The 19,523-nt window shown below is 40.8% G+C and overlaps 4 protein-coding genes across 7 annotated transcripts; 1 reads left to right on the plus strand and 3 right to left on the minus strand.

Annotated features, from left to right (window-relative positions):
* Positions 1-607: 607 nt before the first annotated feature.
* Positions 608-6,807, minus strand: LOC134190203 (monocarboxylate transporter 13-like). 3 transcript variants are annotated; one of them, XM_062658643.1, is made up of 5 exons: positions 6,445-6,807; positions 5,903-6,374; positions 2,364-2,950; positions 1,935-2,304; positions 608-1,148 (listed from the first exon to the last, which is right to left on the minus strand). In XM_062658643.1, the coding sequence occupies exons 2-5, from the start codon at positions 5,916-5,918 to the stop codon at positions 922-924; spliced, it is 1,200 nt and encodes a 399-aa protein (XP_062514627.1). In that variant the 5' UTR covers positions 5,919-6,374; positions 6,445-6,807; the 3' UTR covers positions 608-921. The 3 variants fall into 3 exon arrangements, with proteins under 3 accessions (XP_062514627.1, XP_062514626.1, XP_062514624.1); XM_062658642.1 differs by having other exon boundaries at positions 5,903-6,807; XM_062658640.1 differs by lacking the exons at positions 5,903-6,374; positions 6,445-6,807 and adding an exon at positions 4,099-4,332.
* A 944-nt stretch (positions 6,808-7,751) lies between these two features.
* Positions 7,752-11,554, minus strand: LOC134190393 (monocarboxylate transporter 13-like). The gene is made up of 4 exons (XM_062658846.1): positions 11,320-11,554; positions 9,397-9,980; positions 8,965-9,334; positions 7,752-8,034 (listed from the first exon to the last, which is right to left on the minus strand). Exons 1-4 carry the CDS (start codon positions 11,552-11,554, stop codon positions 7,808-7,810), a joined length of 1,416 nt encoding a protein of 471 aa, XP_062514830.1. The 3' UTR covers positions 7,752-7,807.
* A 1,043-nt stretch (positions 11,555-12,597) lies between these two features.
* Positions 12,598-18,341, minus strand: LOC134189439 (stromal interaction molecule homolog). 2 transcript variants are annotated; one of them, XM_062657703.1, is made up of 12 exons: positions 18,200-18,341; positions 17,687-17,807; positions 17,518-17,624; positions 15,462-15,585; positions 15,268-15,379; positions 14,949-15,073; positions 14,447-14,618; positions 14,339-14,381; positions 14,203-14,280; positions 13,850-14,014; positions 13,668-13,768; positions 12,598-13,537 (listed from the first exon to the last, which is right to left on the minus strand). In XM_062657703.1, exons 2-12 carry the CDS (start codon positions 17,763-17,765, stop codon positions 12,697-12,699), a joined length of 1,947 nt encoding a protein of 648 aa, XP_062513687.1. In that variant the 5' UTR covers positions 17,766-17,807; positions 18,200-18,341; the 3' UTR covers positions 12,598-12,696. The 2 variants fall into 2 exon arrangements, with proteins under 2 accessions (XP_062513687.1, XP_062513688.1); XM_062657704.1 differs by lacking the exon at positions 18,200-18,341 and having other exon boundaries at positions 17,687-18,154.
* A 13-nt stretch (positions 18,342-18,354) lies between these two features.
* On the plus strand, positions 18,355-19,494 carry LOC134189444 (steroid receptor RNA activator 1-like). The gene is made up of 2 exons (XM_062657716.1): positions 18,355-18,786; positions 19,045-19,494. The coding sequence occupies exons 1-2, from the start codon at positions 18,460-18,462 to the stop codon at positions 19,339-19,341; spliced, it is 624 nt and encodes a 207-aa protein (XP_062513700.1). The 5' UTR covers positions 18,355-18,459; the 3' UTR covers positions 19,342-19,494.
* The last annotated feature ends 29 nt before the right edge of the window (positions 19,495-19,523 follow it).

Consider the following 19,523-nt stretch of genomic DNA (forward strand, 5'->3'; position numbering starts at 1 on the left):
ACTAAAAAATTATTGAATGTCTCAGACACTGCAAGTACATGCATCTACAGTGATAGCTGCACTTTTTAGTAAATTCAAAACAAGTTATAATGGTAAGATAATGGCTCTGATTGTGCCATCCTCATATCTAAGATTGGAGGTGATGTTTGACCTGTTGAGATACACTACTACTTCTTGCATGCTGTCAGCTCAACCAGTAAATTTGAAAGTTAATAATCAAAATCGTTTTCAAAAAGCTTCTAAACAATAAAATGACTTTGTTTATGTCAAAAGACATACTCAAAGATTAAATAGAGACTATACGGGTCAGTTTACTTGCATATTGTGAGTCTGCTCTTGTGACATCACAACATTGACGCGGGTTGGACATGGTAATGCATGGCGGCGGTGGTTAGTCTGGTCATTCTCTTAATCTTTTTGTTGCTATGAGTTGTCAAACCGTCCAATCAGAACAATATAAATACCCAAATAGCATGATTTGATGCAGAATCAGCAGGTCAGCAGGTGCATTCACAAATCTTCAGTGTTCTTTTGATTTCCATGCCTCAGCTGATATGGGAGGTGGCTCCATAATTATGCCCATGTCTGTATGTTTACTTACCTTCTATCCAAAGTTGCGCATGCAGACCTCCTTTCACGAAGGTCTGACTAATCTGAACTACCAGCTTTCGTAGTTATAGCCGTGCTAGTAGGCAAGACCCTCCTGAGCTTGTGCAAAAGATGGAAAAGCCAAGGATTGAATTATCGCGCCAACAATACGCGCAAGCGTAGACTAATTTGTAACCACCCCTGAAAGGCGCGCAACGCGCGCCGGCTTACGGGTTGGATCAACCTCGTTTTAGTAGGTAGTCAACATTTGGATTGCTAAGAGTTTGATTCTTGTATTTATTTACAACTACATAAAGCATTTATCAGCAGTAGCTAGACAGTTGTTTCTTTGGTCATCACTACGCAAAACTTCAGAATATCTTTTTCCTCCTGATCATCATTGTGTTGGCTAGGTAATGTCCTCTGTTTTTGCTCACACGATTTTACTTGTAACCGAGCAAAGACATGATGCAGACTGATAGTGACGGCAGCTGTGACAAGTATTAGTCCAAAGAGAAAGAAGCTATCGTTGTAGGTACCACTACTGTCATACATCCATCCTGAATTCAAATTCAAATAATAATCATAAACAGTTTCTATTTATAGAAGGACAAGCAAACAAGAGAAAACAAACAAACGGACGGACGGACGGACAGACAGACAGACAGACAGACAGACAGACAGACAGACAGAACAAAACATCTTCATTCTAGCTCTGATTGTAGACCTGATCTTGTGATGTTTGACTCAGCTTCAGAGGCTAATGTCGAAATTAGATATTGCACTAGCTCCCTCTTGGAGCTCAGATACCTTCCCCAAGTCAGCTGAGATTGATGGAGCAGCAGCCAAGCGGCTAGAAGAGAGAAAGCACTCCAGATACAAGAAAGAGAGACTTCCTGGTGGCACGTCTGTTTCCCTGATTCCTTTGGTCTTGGAGCACTATGGAAGATGGGGTGAAGAGGAATGGAGGTTCCTTCAAAAGTTGGCAGAGCAGTCATCAGATGAATTTGGTCGACCCAATCCTCCAGAATTCTTAGATTTTTGGAGGAAAAGATTTGCAGTCCAACTGCAAAGATGTAATGCCAGCGTCATCAGAAGAAAGCGTGGCACTCTGCAACTGAAGAACCTAAACTGGACTCTAGCAGCACCCAGTTTTTAGCCATTAGTTGGCTGAAAGCTGGGTAGTAGCATAATGTTTTGCTGCTATGTGTACACATATGTGTATTTTCATGTAGCTTGCGAACTTTACTTTCTTGCCTTTTGCTGATATGTATTATAGTTTGATGTTTGAAATATATGTATAGACAGACAGACGGGACAGACAGACAGACAGGCAGACAACAAACCTGCAATTGGTGGACCAATAACTGCTGCACTGACATAGAAACTGGCCAAACCTATGGCAAGAGTAGTCTCTTCTTCACTTACAACAGCTGCTACAATAACAGGTATGAGAGCAGTAAATGCTGTCGCCACACCATAAACCATCACATAAATTGCCAGAAGTGTAAATGTCTGATAAAACGAAAATAACATTGTAGATATTCCTGCAAGCAGAAGTAGAACTTGTAGGAGTACAATCTTGTATTGCAGAACAAAATAATCAGATATGAGACCAACTGTCATTGTACTAACAGCAGCAGACACGGCCATCACTGTGAGCAGAAATCCAGATCTTTCCTCACTCACATTCAGATTGTCTTCGGCATGACGAACCTGCAGAAAGAAATCTTGCATAACAAATAGACATACTAAGTTAAATATGAACGACTTACAATGTGATATGATGGAACAAAGTAGGCAGAGTAAGACAGAGCTATCATTAGTAGCCAAAATGTAAGTAACGGATCTCTATGAAGTTTTATGGACTTCACAACAATCTGTCCAATACTCAAACTATTTTCTTTTCCCTCTCTGCCCGCAGTCGTTTTAGATGGCACCTTTAGTGGTCGATACAAAATCCCACAAATAATCATAATTAGTCCCAACAAACTAACCAACTGAAGACACTTTCTCCACCCATACTGTGCCACAGCCATCCGACTGATTGGACCGACTACTGCCATTCCAACATGCTTCCCACTGTTGGCTAATCCAATAGCTAGTGCTCTTCTCTTTTGAAAGTAAAGAGGCAACACACCCCAACAAACAGAATAAACAATACATACATGGATGCCAACCAGAATGCTGTATGTTAGAAATAGATGCCATATCTCTGTTGCAATTGATGTCAATGTCAGTCCACTAATCAACAGTATTGATGAAGTAAAGATCATCGGTCTTGTTCCAACTTTAATTATAAATGAGACAACCAGTGGTGCCAATGAACAAGCAACCAGTACGGACGTTGATCCCACCCAAGCTACAATAATTTAGAAAATAAAACCAAATTATAAAAAACAACGAAAACTACAAAACCATGTCGTCACACTGCTTGTTAGATAGATACATCTACATCTCTGTTTCACACTACACTTCTATTACTGATTATACCATACTGCATTAACTATAATGTACAAACACCCTCAATATCAACTTTGGATTTACTATAGTAGTTTGCGTTCAATTATCCGAATGAGGCGCTCAATTATCCTATTCCAGCATTCAATTATCCGACTCAGCCATTCAATTATCCGAGGTTCAGTCATAGAAGTACCAATCTATAGCAATAACTCTCTCAGTGTGATACGTAATTAAAGTCAAAACCGCACACATTTCTTTCATGACGTCTGACGTTTCAGTTGAACAAATGATTGTTGTTTACATGGTGGGAAGGCAATAAGTAGTGAAATTCGAGCTCTTTGATTAGCTAAATACCCGTACACGGACATTACGCATTTACCCATAGATGGAAGTGTTGCATGGTATCACTCAGGATGCGCGCCTTACAAAGTTCACCACGTAAAACCGAGGGGCGAAGCAAAGTGTCGAAAGCTTCCTAGAATTACAAATTATTGCGTCTAGACGATATTTGAGCAGCTGCCCAACCGCAGACTATGTAAGTTATTTAGTTTTCATGTTATTGCACAACCCTAAGCGACGGATAATTGCACGCAAAATACTATAGTAGAGTAGTGCACCAGAGTGGAATCTAATGGTCGGTCAGTCTGACCAACTCATTGGTGTTCATCCACAATTTTGCTTTGATCCGACATACTACATGACTGTTCAAGGCATAATAGCTAATCGAGAGCAAACAAATTATTCATCGAATCTGTTTTGTCTCAACTAGCACCATTCATGTATTTCTCATATCTGTCTAGTCTAGCAAATGTCTATCACAGTTTTTGTCATTTTGAACGCACACATCTGGGCATCATCAACTCTACAATTACCTAGATCTCGCCTGCTGCTTCCAAACGTAATACTAAAACAACTGGGCCAACCAACCATAATCAGTTAAAACCAAAATGGCGGCGGTCTGTTACAAAATGTCCGCGCCGCCTCCTCCAATCTAAAGGAGCTTCTGCTGCCCTGTAAATAGACAAACAGCGGTAATTCACTGTTTACCTAAGTCTCCACTCAGTGTACTATCTCTTGTAACGTTTCTGGTTAGGTTGAGAGTTTGTCCGATGGACGCATTGGAATTGCTAGAAAACGACGCCAAAAGACCGACGTAGAGGACGCCGAATGTAAAGAGAACTCCACCCACACAGAAAAAGAGGCCAAAACTAGCAAAGCAAATGATCCATGCCCATAATCCGTCACGCGTCTCGACAGGTTGGAACAATTGACGAAACATGATAGATACTACAACACCCTATAACGTCACACCGCCCCTAGCTATGCGCATGGGCACGACGGAGCGAGTACAACGCTAAACGTCACCAGCCAACACAAAAAAACACCAAAGCTTTATGCGCTTTCTACGGACTGTTCAGAAATTAGAGTTACAAAGTAAATCGTTTTCGTTGCGACGAGCGAAAACCTCACTCCGTCTATCTAGACATTTCAGCTTCACTATCTAGCTAGCAGTAGCGAATGCACTTTCTACGAGCTCCTGTCGTCCATCATTCACTTCGATATCTCTGTCAATTCTGGCTGGAGAAGACGTCATTGTGTTAATTAAGAAGTCCACAGCAGACAACACTAATGAGCTTGCACCCTAGGTGACGACAACAATTGCTAGTACCCGTCTAATTGTAAAGGTGTAATTGCTACGCAATTCATTCTAATAGGATCTTACACATGTCTTTGTAACAACATTTTTTCGTCTTGCGTTACAGTTTTGACCACTACACCTACGCCTACCTAGTTCTTCACGTGACAACATAATATGTTACCCTGATAAACATCAAGCTGTTTCGACATTCCGATTGATCTAGCCAGTAGCCAGTGCTGATGTCCCATAGATTGTAGCGCGGGATGACTACGGAGGGGAGAAATAATGTGCTACTGTATACGTAGTAACGAGGAAGTTGTAGACGAATAGATTGCACCTGCACTTGCTCTAGGCGCTAAGTCCATCAGCTTTTTGTAGCACAAATTACTCAACGCAATGCCTACAAAAAGTGATAATTGAACTGTATAGCAGACCGCTCAGATAAACATTAAACTGATGTAGCTAATTAGTATATCTGCCGGAAGGAACAGCATGGAAAGAGTTCTTGTTCTATTGATCCATTCATTGTCTTGTCTTCGTCGGTCGTGTAGACATGCATGTACATCTATACCTAAAGCGCAAATTCCAGCAAACACTTATCTAGACACCTAATTTCGTTAGCATAATTACAAGACTCTAGGTGTTACCAGCAACACCACAGCACCGCCCTAATGACTTAAACTGAATTAACAGAGCGTTATCAATTACCGCAAGGCGCCATTCACGTGGTCCCGGATGTGAATCAATTTTTAATTTTCAATTGCAAACAAAAATGGTCCCTGACAACGTGAATTCGATATTTAATAATAATTCTTGTTTTTCATTTTATGTAAGAAATTGATTTATCAGTTATTGCAAACCATTTTATTAAAATCCAATTTCCAAACCAAAATTGAAAATTGAATGGACGTTTCATACACTGACCCACCATCTCTTTTTTCTGAATTAGAATCCAGCGTTGAGTTTGTTCCCAGCACATCCATAGACTGGCCTCTATTAGTTAATTGCCAATAGTTAAATAATGTAGATAACGTTAAGTCTATTGGTGGTAAATACTCATTCCATTGCTAATTTTCTACAACAACGGCATTCCCTTTTTCCTGCTTACAGCAGCATAATCTATCTACACTAGTAGTAAACTTGCCACAAAAAGTGAGCAAGACAAGTGTCACCAATATCAGTCCTCCACAACAACAAAATGCAATGTCATACCTGTCATGAATGTCATACATTGTTTGAATAATGAGGGGTCCAACAATGCCTGATACTCCAACCACAATATTTACCATACTAAGAATTACCACGCCATCAGCATACTCCAGTATTTGATACGACAATCCTGGAGAAAGCACTTTGACCGCCGGAAACATAAACAAGTAAAAATTGAAAAGAGTAATAGTAACGTATTTCACCCAGGTTTGTGTCAATGGGGTCAATAATCCGGTTGTCAATAATCCAATTGTTAACAGAGAACATCCTTGCATCAGAATAACAAAACAAAGTAATCGAGAAAGGCCAACACAGTCGGCCACAAGACACCAGATCAAACGACCAACAACAACCATTCCAAAAGAAACTGCAGATAGAGTTGCGGCAGGAGCCACCTTCTCATTCCATAAAGAAAACTCAATGGGCTCTAGAACTGCTAGTATTCCTTCAATTGGAATGAACACAAGCCAAACGGCTATCAAGAATTTCATCACTTGCCAATTCTTCAGCAGTCTAAGTACATCGTGAACTGATATCTTTATTACTTGGTCTGATGTAGAGTTTGATCTCATTGATTTCAGGTCTCGATCTGTTTCGTCTGGTAACGACTTTTCTCTGATGTGTTTGTTGCTGGTACATGAACTGAGCAATTGCCAGAGCAGCAATGGTTGTGATGTCACAATGGTAAATATTCCTAATACAAAGAAAATGGTAGCAGCACTAACGTGATCATTGTAGAACACGACTCTCAAAGCAACAATGATCTGAATAACAGCAACGGTGCCAACACCCAAACTGACTCCATACAGTCCACCAAATAGACCTGGACGTCTAGGAAACTTGGAAAGACAGACATCGTTTGCTGTTACATAGCAAAGTACTTCAGCAATGCCCATCACCGAAAAAGTCATAATATAAATTATTTCACTAATCACATCCCAGTCTTGACACTTGAGCACAGCCATACCCGAAATAGCCAGTGACAATACTCTCAACAAAGAACTAAAAATCAATGGCACAAGTGGAAAGCGAATTGCTATCACACCACCCAAGATGTATCCAGCAGCCAGTGCTGATGTCCCGTAGATTGTAGCGCGAGATGACCAAGGAGGAGAGCATTCACGTGCTACTGGAGCAATAAGATAGCTGTAGGAATAGAGAATGCCAGCTGGTAGAGCATTGAGAACACAATTAGCAGCTGGAAGCAACTTCCAAAAAGTTAGTCTCTTTGAATCTGATCCACCATTTTCCTCAGAATCAGAAACTCGCCTTGACAGTGTTGCTTCGTCACTTGAGTATGTAGTGGGCACCTGTTCTGCAAGAAGGGATTCCCTTTCTGGAATAGCCATATACGGTCTGCCCGCCAGTTTTCTAAGGCAGAGCAAGCGATTACCACCTGCCCTGCACGTTAGAGCACAAAAGCACCTACGAATAGAGCGCCGGAAGCAGCCGATAATTTAATAACTCGCGTAGCCATCCCATCCTCTCCCTGTCGGGAGGGGCTGCTACTGCCGATTTGACTCCTTACCTTGTCTATTCAACTGGCCTATGCTTACCTTCTCTATTCAACTGGTAGAGCTATGTTTACTTACCTTCTAGCCAAAGTTGCAGACCTGCTTTCACGATGCATATGGTCTGACTGATCTGAATTACCAGCTTTCGTAGCTAAGGCCGTGCTCGTAGGCAAGACCCTCCTGAGCTTGTGCAAAGATTGATGAAAGCCAAATATTGAATTATCGCGCCAACAATACGCGCATGCGTAGACTAATCTGAACACCCCTGAAAGGCAACGCGCGCCGGCTTACGGGTTGGATCAACCTCGTTTTAGTAGGTAGTCAACATTTGGATTGCTAAGAGTTTGATTCTTGTATTTATTTACAACTACATAAAAGCATTTGTCAGCAGTAGCTAGACAGTTGTTTCTTTGGTCATCACTACGCAAAACTCCAGAATATCTTTTTCCTCCTGATCATCATTGTGTTGGCTAGGTAATGTCCTCTGTTTTCGCTCACACGATTTTACTTGTAACCGAGCAAAGACATGATGCAGACTGATAGTGACGGCAGCTGTGACAAGTATTAGTCCAAAGAGAAAGAAGCTATCGTTGTAGGTACCACTACTGTCATACATCCATCCTGAATTCAAATTCAAATAATAATCATAAACAGTTTCTGTTTATAGAAGGACAAACAAACAAGAGAAAACTAACAAACGGACGGACGGACAGACAGACAGACAGACAGACAGACAGACAGACAGACAGACAGACATGTGTATTTTCATGTAGCTTGTGAACTTCACTCTTTTGCCTTTTGCTGATATGTATTATAGTTTGATGTTTGAAATATATGTATTGACAGACAGACAGACAGACAGAACAAAACATCTTCATTCTAGCTCTGATTGTAGACCTGATCTGTGGTGTTTGACTCATCTTCAGGGGCTAATGTCGAATTAGACATTGCACTAGCTCCCTCTTGGAGCTCAGATACCTTCCCCAAGTCAGCTGAGATTGATGGAGCAGCAGCCAAGCGGCTAGAAGAGAGAAAGCACTCCAGATACAAGAAAGAGAGACTCCCTGGTGGCACGTCTGTTTCCCTGATTCCTTTGGTCTTGGAGCACTACGGAAGATGGGGCAAAGAGGCATGGAAGTTCCTTCAAAAGTTGGCAGAGCAGTCGTCAGATGAATTTGGTCGACCCAATCCTCCAGAATTCTTAGATTTTTGGAGAAAAAGATTTGCAATCCATGCAACTGCAAAGATGTAATGCCAGGGTCATCACAAGAAAAGCGTGGCACTCTGTGCAACTAAAGAATTTAAACTGGACTTTAGCAGCACTCAGTTTTTCAGCCATATTAGTTGGCTGAAAGCTGGGTAGTAGCATAATTTTTTAGCTGCCATGTGTACACATACATGTATTTCATGTAGCTTGCGAACTTTACTTTTTTGCCTTTTACCGATATGTATTATAGTTTGATGTTTGAAATATATGTATTGACGGACAGACAGACAGACCGACAGACAGACAGACAGACAGACAGACAGACAGACAGACAGACAACAAACCTGCAATTGGTGGGCCAATAACTGCTGCACTCACATAGAAACTGGCCAAACCTGCTGCAAGAGTAGTCTCTTCTTCACTTACAACAGCTGCTACAATAACAGGTATGAGAGCAGTAAATCCTGTCGCCACACCATAAACCATCACATAAATTGTTAGAAGTGTGAATGTCTGATAAAACGAAAATAACATTGTAGATATTCCTGCAAGCAGAAGTAGAACTTGTAGAAGTACAATCTTGAATGCCAGAACAAAATAATCAGATATGAGACCAACTGTCATTGTACTAACAGCAGCAGACACGGCCATCACTGTGAGCAGAAATCCAGATCTTTCCTCGCTGACTTTCAGATTGTCTTCAGCATGACGAACCTGCAGAAAGAAATCTTGTATCAAGAGGAATACACATATTAGGTTAGATATGAACAACTTACAATGTGATATGATGGAACAAAGTAGGCAGTGTACAATAGAGCTGTCATTAGTAGCCAAAATGTAAGTAATGGATCTCTATGAAGTTTAATGGACTTCACAACAATCTGTCCAATACTCAAACTATTTTTTTGGTTCCTGCCCGCATTCATTTTTGATGGTGTCTTTAGTGGTCGATACAAAATCCCACAGATAACCATAATTATTCCTAACAAGCACAACAACTGAAGACACTTTCTCCACCCATATTGTGCCATAGTAATCCGACTGATTGGACCGACTACTGCCATTCCAACATACCTCCCACTGTTGGCCAGTCCAATAGCTAGTGCTCTTCTCTTTTGAAAGTAAAGAGGCAACACACCCCAACAAACAACATAAACGACACATACATGAATGCCAACCAGAATGCTGTATGTTAGAAATAGATGCCATATCTCTGTTGCAATTGATGTCAATGTCAGTCCACTAATCAACAGTATTGATGAAGTAAAGATCATCGGTCTTGCTCCAACCTTAGCCACAAATGAAACAGCCAGTGGTGCCAATGAACAACCGACCAGCAGAGACACTGATCCTACCCAAGCTACAATAATTTAGAAATGACACTAAATAATCAAAATCAAAAAGTGTTTGTTAATTACACTGCTTGATAGACATCTACACCTCTGTTTCTGTTTCACACTACCACATTTATCTGACTAATCGCAGTATGCTCTAAAGTTTCATGCTGTGTTTTTGAAACTCTATAGATGCCCTCAAGATTGACTTTGGATATTTACTTGTAGTGCATGTATACACCTCATTCTCTGATTACAATTACCTGCAGCCAAGTGTACAAAAACTAACCTGTAGGCTTAATTGATAGACTAGCTATACCTCATACATGCATATTCACAATCTCATTGACCTGACAAAAGCATTAATCAATAACTACAGTAACATGCTCTGTCAGTACATACAAGTTGTTATAGCCCAACTCATGCATGTTTACTTTACATTGGCTACAGTCTATAGCCACGTCATATCTACAGTCTTCTTTAATCAAACCGTCAAAGACCATGCACCAGATGGTGTATTTCTTATCTAACTGTGAATCCCGATCATTCTTGTCCACTCTTTGAAACCAGCCAGCAAAATCCCAATTTCGGAAGTCTTAATACTGATAAGCTATCGTAAGCATGGTTATACTGTGCTCTAGTGTAATTATGTATGACTACATGCATAGGACTACTCTCGATATGTCCGCGTCGACTTTGCAAATCTTCGATTTCTCTGTTATTCTGTGAAGCATGGTCACGCGATCTTGGTGTCATTGGAAACCACTATGTCTCCCTTTTCCTGTAGACATAGTAATATATATATATATATATATATATATATATATATATATATATATATATAACATGACTAACACGTTTGCTATGCAATACTCTTATCCTTTCCGCTCCGTTGGTTCTGTTAGTCAGTTTATATTAACTATATATATATATATATTAACTAATTAGTTAAGTTAACAATACATTTAGCCTTGTTGTGCAGAGCCACGCCCTCTTAGCAAAATGTGTGCCCCTCAACCAAATCTAGATTCCTAAGCCACTGGCCGGTCCATGTTGAACGCAATTTGGACAGGGTTTTCTGAAGCCCATCTTGCCCCCAATAACGTTCATCGTTCTTTTCTACAAAACGTACGGCATTATGGCTTGCCACATCTGGAAAGTCACTGGCTCACAACTTGCAGAGATCAGTAACTGTTGTACAGTGAGTACTCCGCCAACACGAATGTGTTGTGTTTGTCTAAAGCCTTTCTCTTTGTAATGAATACTGATTACAATCTTAGCTAATTATAGATCTCATTAGTCCTTCCCTCGGCAAAATCAGCGCGAGAGTAGATAGATAGCCAGTACAACTTGGTAACTGTTTACCTAAGTCTCCACTCAGAGTACTATCACTTGTAACGTTTCTGCTGAAGTTGAGAGCTTGTCCGATAGACGCATTGGAATCGCTAGTAAATGACTCCAAAAGACCGATGTAGAGGACACCGAACGTCAGGCGAACTCCACCCACACAGAAAAAGAGACCAAAACTAGCAAAGCAAACAATCCACGCCCATAGTCCGTCACGCGTCTCAACAGACTGAAGCAATTGACGAAAGAACATCTTGCAGGTCTCGTTTTGCTACTGTCACATGATGTGCACAACTCCGCCCCACTAATTTGCTAATTAGTGTAGCATGGGCTGACTGTTACTGGTATTGACTGCAAACCGAATAGAAAGACAACAAGGCGACTAACCATTTTATCCCTAACCTTTTTACTAAATTTTAGCTCACAGATGTAGGCCCAAACCTAATTGAAAGAATTTCCCGTACCGCGTTTACGTTGAAACTCTCGGATATGGGGCGGAAACAAAGAAAATCCCGGATAAACATTGACATTTCGATTGAGATGTATACAGAAGGCAGTGATGATATCCCATAAACTGTAGCCCAATATATATATATATATATATATATATTTGGGCCAATATATATATATATATATATATATATATATATATATATATATATATATATATATATATATATATATATATATATATTGGCTGTACATAGAAATTACTGACTTTCTTCAATTGATTAAATGTATCACCTTTGGATCATTCCATTTTGTACACAAACGATATGCATACTGAATCTCAACCAAATATTGACAGCTGTTGCCAATACTCGAAGTGTGTATTTTATGGGTATATATATTTTGAGCATTTCCTGAGTGTGCCCGTTACCTTCTATGATTTTTTAGCCACGCTGTGTTGTTATCAATTATACATCACACAAGTGCTTATCAATATCGTTTTTATTAATTGAAAAACATACACCCTGTAGATATCAACAGACATCTACATTGTAACAATTTGTAGTTAAGAATTAGTCTACACCTTGAAACAGACTCAGGGTGCTAGATTTTGCGAATATTTCACGTTATGCGCGTTTGAACAGACTCAAAACATCGTAATGTCCAACTTAATTAAAACGTGATTGAAGAGAGCTCTAAAATATTCCAGTTTGATATTAATAGATGTTAAAAGATAAATAGAACTTGAAACTATGATTAGTATAACGCAACAACCAAACGTAAAGTCTAACTATACATACGTACAATACCGCACAACTCACGGTCTACGGTACTCGCAAGACCCAATCAATGAACGACCCTTCAATTCTGAAATTTTTCATGTACTTAAAGTAATCATGTGTACATACAGCACTATGCTCTAGACATACCTAGTTCCTCATTCAACTACAAATTTGGATTCTTGGCCACCTTAATCGACCAAAATCGTTTGCGTTTCTTTTTGCCACCACAATTCATCACTTCTGAGTCACTAACGTTCCCTCCCATTACCCCTTCTTCATAAACGTCTAACGAACTGTTGTCTCTACTACCGGAGATATTGGTATTGGCCAGTTCTCTCTCAGGTTGAGGAACAATAGCACAAGCTAAAGAGTTGTAATCTGCAACATAACTTTTCTTGTTTTGATAGAAATTGAGCAGATCACTTTCTTCACGTTCATCAGACGCCCTCAATGAAGGATCAGACTTTTGTCTCCCGACTACAGATAAAGGTACCATTTGTCGTTGCTGCTGCCGTAGTGATGATTCACAGCCCTTCTGTGAGAACACACATAAAGAAGGAAGCGATGCAGTTGAACTACACGATGAAACGCTTCCTGTTGCTTGTTTGTCATCATTTAATGCAAAAGACAGCTGGTCTCTCTTGTTTCCAGGAACTTTTTGCTGTCTAAATGTTGCACTCGTACCAGTTTCTGAATTGCTCCTATTCTTTAACCGTGGAAAGCCAAGTTGCCAAAGTCCATCTCCATCTGTTCCAGGGATACTGGAGCGAGTCGACAAGCTGCAGACACTCACAGAGTCAGAGCCAGATCCAGCAACAGATGATAATATCCAGCCATTTCTAGCTTGTTCTCCTACTGCTGACATCACCTCGTGTTCTCGGACAGGTTCCAAGGTCACAGGAGAAACAAGTGACGAATTCAGTTTCTGTCCACACAATATCTCAATCTGCTTCCATCTTGACTGTTGCTCTTGCAAATCATTTGTCAATGTAATTAAAGACGACCTACAGACATTCATGATCATAAACATCAATACATTGTATGAATACATTAATACAAGAAAAAGGAGAAACAACAACACAGCTACCAGTATGTACTGAAACATCAACTTGGCAAGTAATCATTCAAACATACCTCGCTTCGGCAATTCTTCCATCAATATCAGTAAAGTGACTGCCATGGGCTAACCTCAAAGAACCAAGCAACGAAGATCTCTTTTTGTTGATTCTCTCACACTGCATGCAAACAACATGTAATGAGCAACTCCACAAACCTTTTTGTGTAGTTTTGTCCCTAATACTGATTAGTTAGTTTACCTGATCTTTTGCAGCTTCGAACTCTTTGAGAACCTGTTTCTTCATCATGTCATAATATTTCTTCTCTCTTTTATAGGTTTGATGCAATAGCTGACGTAGCTCTGAACTAATAGTGTAGCTCCTCTGTGCCAATTCGTGTTGAGCTTCCAACAGAGCAGCACGAACCTAAATTCAGATGACATAGCAACACACAATGTGGTTTGATGTGTGTGTGTGTGTGTGTGTGTGTGTGTGTGTGTGTGTGTGTGTGTGTGTGTGTGTGTGTGTGTGTGTGTGTGTGTGTGTGTGTGTGTGTGTGTGTGTGTGTGTGTGTGTGTTAGAAAGAATGAGAGACACAGAGAGAAACTACTAACTTCTTCTAACTCTTCTTCAGCAAATCGCAATCTTTGTATCTCTTCCTGCTGCTCTTCTCGACTTACTGTTAACGTCTCCTGTCCACACACCTCATGCTGATCATTCATTCCAAAACAATCGTGGACATTCACAAACCTTATCATAGCTTTCAAAATCAACTTCATTACTGCCACTAATTCTACACGAACACACTATTGTTAATCAAGCGACCGATTGGCATTACAGACAACAGATCGTGTAAACCGCTCTTGAAGACTTTTCAGTTCTCTCTCTGCTTGTTGAAGTGACTCCACATCAGTCATCATCTTTGCTACCTGCTGTTGAGCCTTCTGTCTCACCTTGTATGCATAACACATCAAGAGTGTGGTCGTCGTCAAAGATATGAACACGACGACGTCTTTCAATAGACTAGAATCTGGACACACAAGTGTACACATGAGTGCACAAAGACGATCCACCTTGTGTAGTAGTCGTCTCAAAGAAGACTCATACATGTGTCAGTACTCACAAGTGCAGAAGTGCTAGCTAGTGTCCAATAATCACATAGTAAAATCTAATCTTTGTGGGACCTCAAACAACCATTTAAATACTCAATATCACAAGCTGCTGTTACTTCATAATGATTATTAGACCAAGACTACATACAACACCAACAATAGTTACACTACACACAAGTGTGCATAACACATTGAATAAACACAACAAATTAAGTAACCAGACTGTGTACACGTCCTTGTGTGCATACCATTTCCTAGAGAAACTGGTCCAAACAGTACAACATCGGTGGCTCTTAGCTCTAGCTTCTTTCTGTGTTGAACGCTGACGATGCCCAACTTTCTCTGCATAAACTGCCCACTTTGACTAGCCAATCTGAAAGAGTAAGGAAACCTTCAGATACGATCCATAAGCAGAGAAAAAGTGAAGACAAAGATGAACCGTCTGGTGACCAAACAAAAACAACATACAGAGATAGATACACACACACGCGCGTGCACACACACACACACACACACGTGCACACACACACACACACACGCACACACCAGAAACCAATCAATACTAACACTGGCAACACATCTCCTGTGATATTTTGCTCCACAAATGCCTGCTCATACTGTGGCAACTGTACAACCTCTTTCAGCCAGGTCAAAATATCTAAATTTGTCCAGTTACGAACTGCACAAAATACAAAACAATTGATGTGTATACAACACGTTTCAACACGATCACCAGTTGTGATGCTGTAATCGTAATATACCAGGGTTGCTCAGCCATGCCCTGTAGAGATCATCAACTGTGATGGACAAGTCATCCCCATCAGCATGAAAATATTTCTCTTTGTCATCATCCGATTCTTCATATTGAAGTTCCACACGCAAGAACTACATCATAGAAACATTGTTAGCTGTGTGTGTGTGTGTGTGTGTGTGTGTGTGTGTGTGTGTGTGTGTGTGTGTGTGTGTGTGTGTGCGCGCGCGCGTGTACGTATGCATGTGTGTGCTTAAGTGTGTGTGAGGTGAGTGTGCATGTATGTGTGTGGTTGTATATACAAATTGTAAATTTGTTTATTATTTCGTTGCTGTTTGCCCATACAACTCTGTCTATCGTCCACTTCTTCCATTTGCCTATCACACTTTGTGTGTAAACGTGTATTTCTCTTTGTCTTGTTTGTTTGTCTGTCTATCACTCATCTGTAATATCTCCTTCTTAAGAAAGCTTTCCATTACCTCCATAACCTAAAAAGTCTAAGCAAACTTAATTACAGTGGCACCTGTCCTTGTGACCACCTGACAAAGGGGGGCACCTAAGAAATGCAGATACTCAATGACAGTCCCTCAAAAACTCAAAACGTTTGCATACATTTGGAGCCTGGAAAAATGAGCACATGGGAATTACAAATAGCAGACACAATTCTATGACCCAAGGGTAAGTTTTGATCTTTGAAATGTGGACACCAAGACATGAGTGCTCAGGCACTCTTCTGGAAACACGTGCTTGTCATGTGTGCAACACTTGTACAGGCTTTTGTAAATGTCAAATTGCATAGCGTCAAAGACAAGAAACGTATGCAAACAGAATTGTCAAGAAAGATCTTTGTGACTCTCAGCCAGTGAAGAAATAAAATTAATCAATAACGGAACGAGTTGCCTTTTAAAGTTATACATACATACATACATACATACATACATATATATACATATCTATATCTATATATCTATATTTTTTTCTCCCCTTCTAACCCTATAATAAATGAACCATATTATTGCTATCTGAAGGTAGATCCCACATAAACCTCAACAGTATCTACTAGTAACCTTTGATACATCATTGTAGCATTATACATCTAGTTTTATTGAGAGTTGTTGCATCAGGTTCTTCTGCGTCTGTGAAAATGAGTAACATGTTACAGCGGACACATAAATTATATTATAATTATGTACATATCAGCTGTCCTGCTGATGGCAACATTGGCAAAAAACATGCTGAGAAGTTGGCAAAGCACAGCGACTTGCGAGTGGAGATAGCCGCATGTGGCGTTGTCGAACACTGGTGGTTCTGGTGGTCTTGGGAGCTTTGGGCACAGTGTACGCAGGTATTGCATGGTGGCTGCACATTATTCCAGGTCATCACAACCTGCAGCACTTACAGAAAACAGTGCTTCTGGTATCTACTCGGATCCTTCGTAAAGTCATGTCTTCTTTCTAGACAGCCGTGATGGTCTAAGTACTTCTGAAGCAGGGTTTGCTTCCGGTACTTGCAATAGACTTTACAAACCAGACTGATCCAATTGAGCATGACACTATATAAGACCATTGACGTTATTAAAAGCCTCTGAGTCGGCCCGTAGTCAATAAAAATTGTGGTGTTGGAAAAACCCACGTTGGCAGCATTTTGATCTGCTTATTAATACAGTACAATACATATTTGGATTGTCACAGGGTTGTATACAAAAACATGATGTATATGGATCAGTCTACATGTACAAATGCCAGTCTGATGATTGAATTGGGACCACCTGAGGATTAGGCACAGTTGAGGACAGTCCCTTGGGTGGTCGTAGGTAATTCACACACTCCACTGTAATTAATTAAGTGTATGTCAGGATCGACTAATGAAGAGTGGCACATGTAGCTTTCTCAGCCTGCACACTATGGTGCTATCCATACATCAAGCATTACTGTGCTAAGTTTGTCACTAAACTGTCACTCACTCAATCAGTCAGTCAGTCAGACAATTTTTCATCATACACAACGATCCTCATTCCTACTGTAGAGTACAGTACACATACACGTGCATAGGTATGACCAACTCACATCCTTCGATTCACTTGAATCAATGCATCCACTCTTGTCATCATCCAACAACTTGTGCAACTCTCTCAGAGCATCGACGACAACAACAACCCGTTGCTCGTCCGTTTCTACAACACCCACCACATCAATCCACAAAGTCACGTGACTAACAATAAAATCGAGAACTGACTTTCGGTGACAACAACAGCCGTGTAGGAGGCAACACACAAAGAGAGAAGGACCGCTATCGGTAACTTATTATTAGCCATAAAAACGTGCTGTGTTGTTTACAATTCCTACAGAGTAACCACCTGCAACACCAATTTTCATCTGTAAATCCGTCTAGTGACCTCCATGCTCGCATACAATCACAGAAAAGACTAACAACACATAGACCTACTAAGTGCGAATACACAAGCCCCACTGTGTGTATGTTGTATGGCATATTGTCATGTTAACTTAACATCTACAACAACATCACACCGTCAGGCAGCTATGCTACTACGTCAGACCATTCAGCAGGCAGAAAACAAACGGAGACAGACGAAAATAGCCGACGACAACGACAAGGTCGCTCTATCAACAAACGTCCGACTACTGAAAGATGAAACAGAGAATGAGAGACATAGGATACGTCAAGCTAACGAATTTCTATTCATTCTCGAAGCGCCAGTCGCGAAATCGGTCGTCAGAGTGACGTTACCTTGTAGTCGACGTCTTGTCTAATTCATTATCTCGAAGTACGGACGAAAAGATGGTCGGTAAAGCGTCCAACTAGAAGGTCAAACAGTCGAGGACGACCAGTCTCTGTTGACTGGTCTTGAGTCGAGGTTATCACGCATGCGCGTAATAATAACTAGCCTCGATCTCCCAGACCTGACTTTATATATCGGCGCTACACGGGGGCGGGGAGGTTGAGGTTCATTTGTACAGGACGAGCTTGATTGAGTGAGTAGGAGTGTGATGGCCAACTGTGGTGGATGGAACGATCCTCCAACACTCACCTACCAACCAACCATCACATCACGGACTGTTCTGAGTCGCAGACCGAATCACGTGCCCGGTTTTTCATCGAAATCTCACGAGAACGGTCCGTCGTCGACTCTCTCTCTCGCGTCAGGACCGCCACTCGCACCACTAAACGAGAAACAGCCTACGAAGGCGACGGTGCCAGACACTGACACTGACACTACAAAGACAGTCATAACCGGAAGTGACGTCATTGATGAGTCGGGTTCTGTTATTGGTGATTTAGAATGTGTGTTCGAGAGGCAGAAATCTCAGCTTGATGTAAGACCACTTTTAATACGTTTGTAGCTGTTTTTTGGGCTTGCGTGATTGCGTTTAGTTGGCCTCGTAGACCAGACCGCCTGCGACTTGCCTCGTAGACCCAGACCGCCTGCGACTTGATAATCTAATGTAAAGAGCCAATACTAATAAAAGCTAAAAATTAGCTACAAATAGTTTGTGAGATAGTATTGCATTTTTGTCTACTTCTGGAACAGATTGCCTTTGTATCTATTTACTACTCTAGCCTTCTTGATTTAGAAACGGCTTCTGGATGACGTCAGACGTCGTCTTGGAATTTTGAAGGGTCAATGGGAATCGGGAGCATTATCTCCATCCGTCAAGGAACAGTTGAGGAAACTAGTCGCCGCATTGGAAGCAAGAGACAAACGAGCAGCTCACGACATTCACGTGGCCCTCATGGTCAACCACGTTACAGAAGTAAATCAGTGGATGGTTGGTGTCAAGAGGCTCATAGCAACAATACAGGACGACCAAAGTTGTGCAGCTACGACAGAGAGCTTGCTGCCAAATGGATTGGGAAGTGGCGAGAGTTGATATTTGAGGACCCATTTGATATTAACAAGATTAAATAACAAACTGGTTGTCAATTGAATCTCGATGATTATGACACCATAGTGTTTCTATAAATGCTTTTGAGTTGATGGCAGAGTTAGTTACTAAGTGAGAAAAATAGATTTTATATATACAGATTGGCCAACAGTCACTCTGACAGGCAG

Source organism: Corticium candelabrum, chromosome 14, assembly GCF_963422355.1.
Source record: "Corticium candelabrum chromosome 14, ooCorCand1.1, whole genome shotgun sequence".
Classification (NCBI taxonomy): Eukaryota; Metazoa; Porifera; class Homoscleromorpha; order Homosclerophorida; family Plakinidae; genus Corticium; species Corticium candelabrum.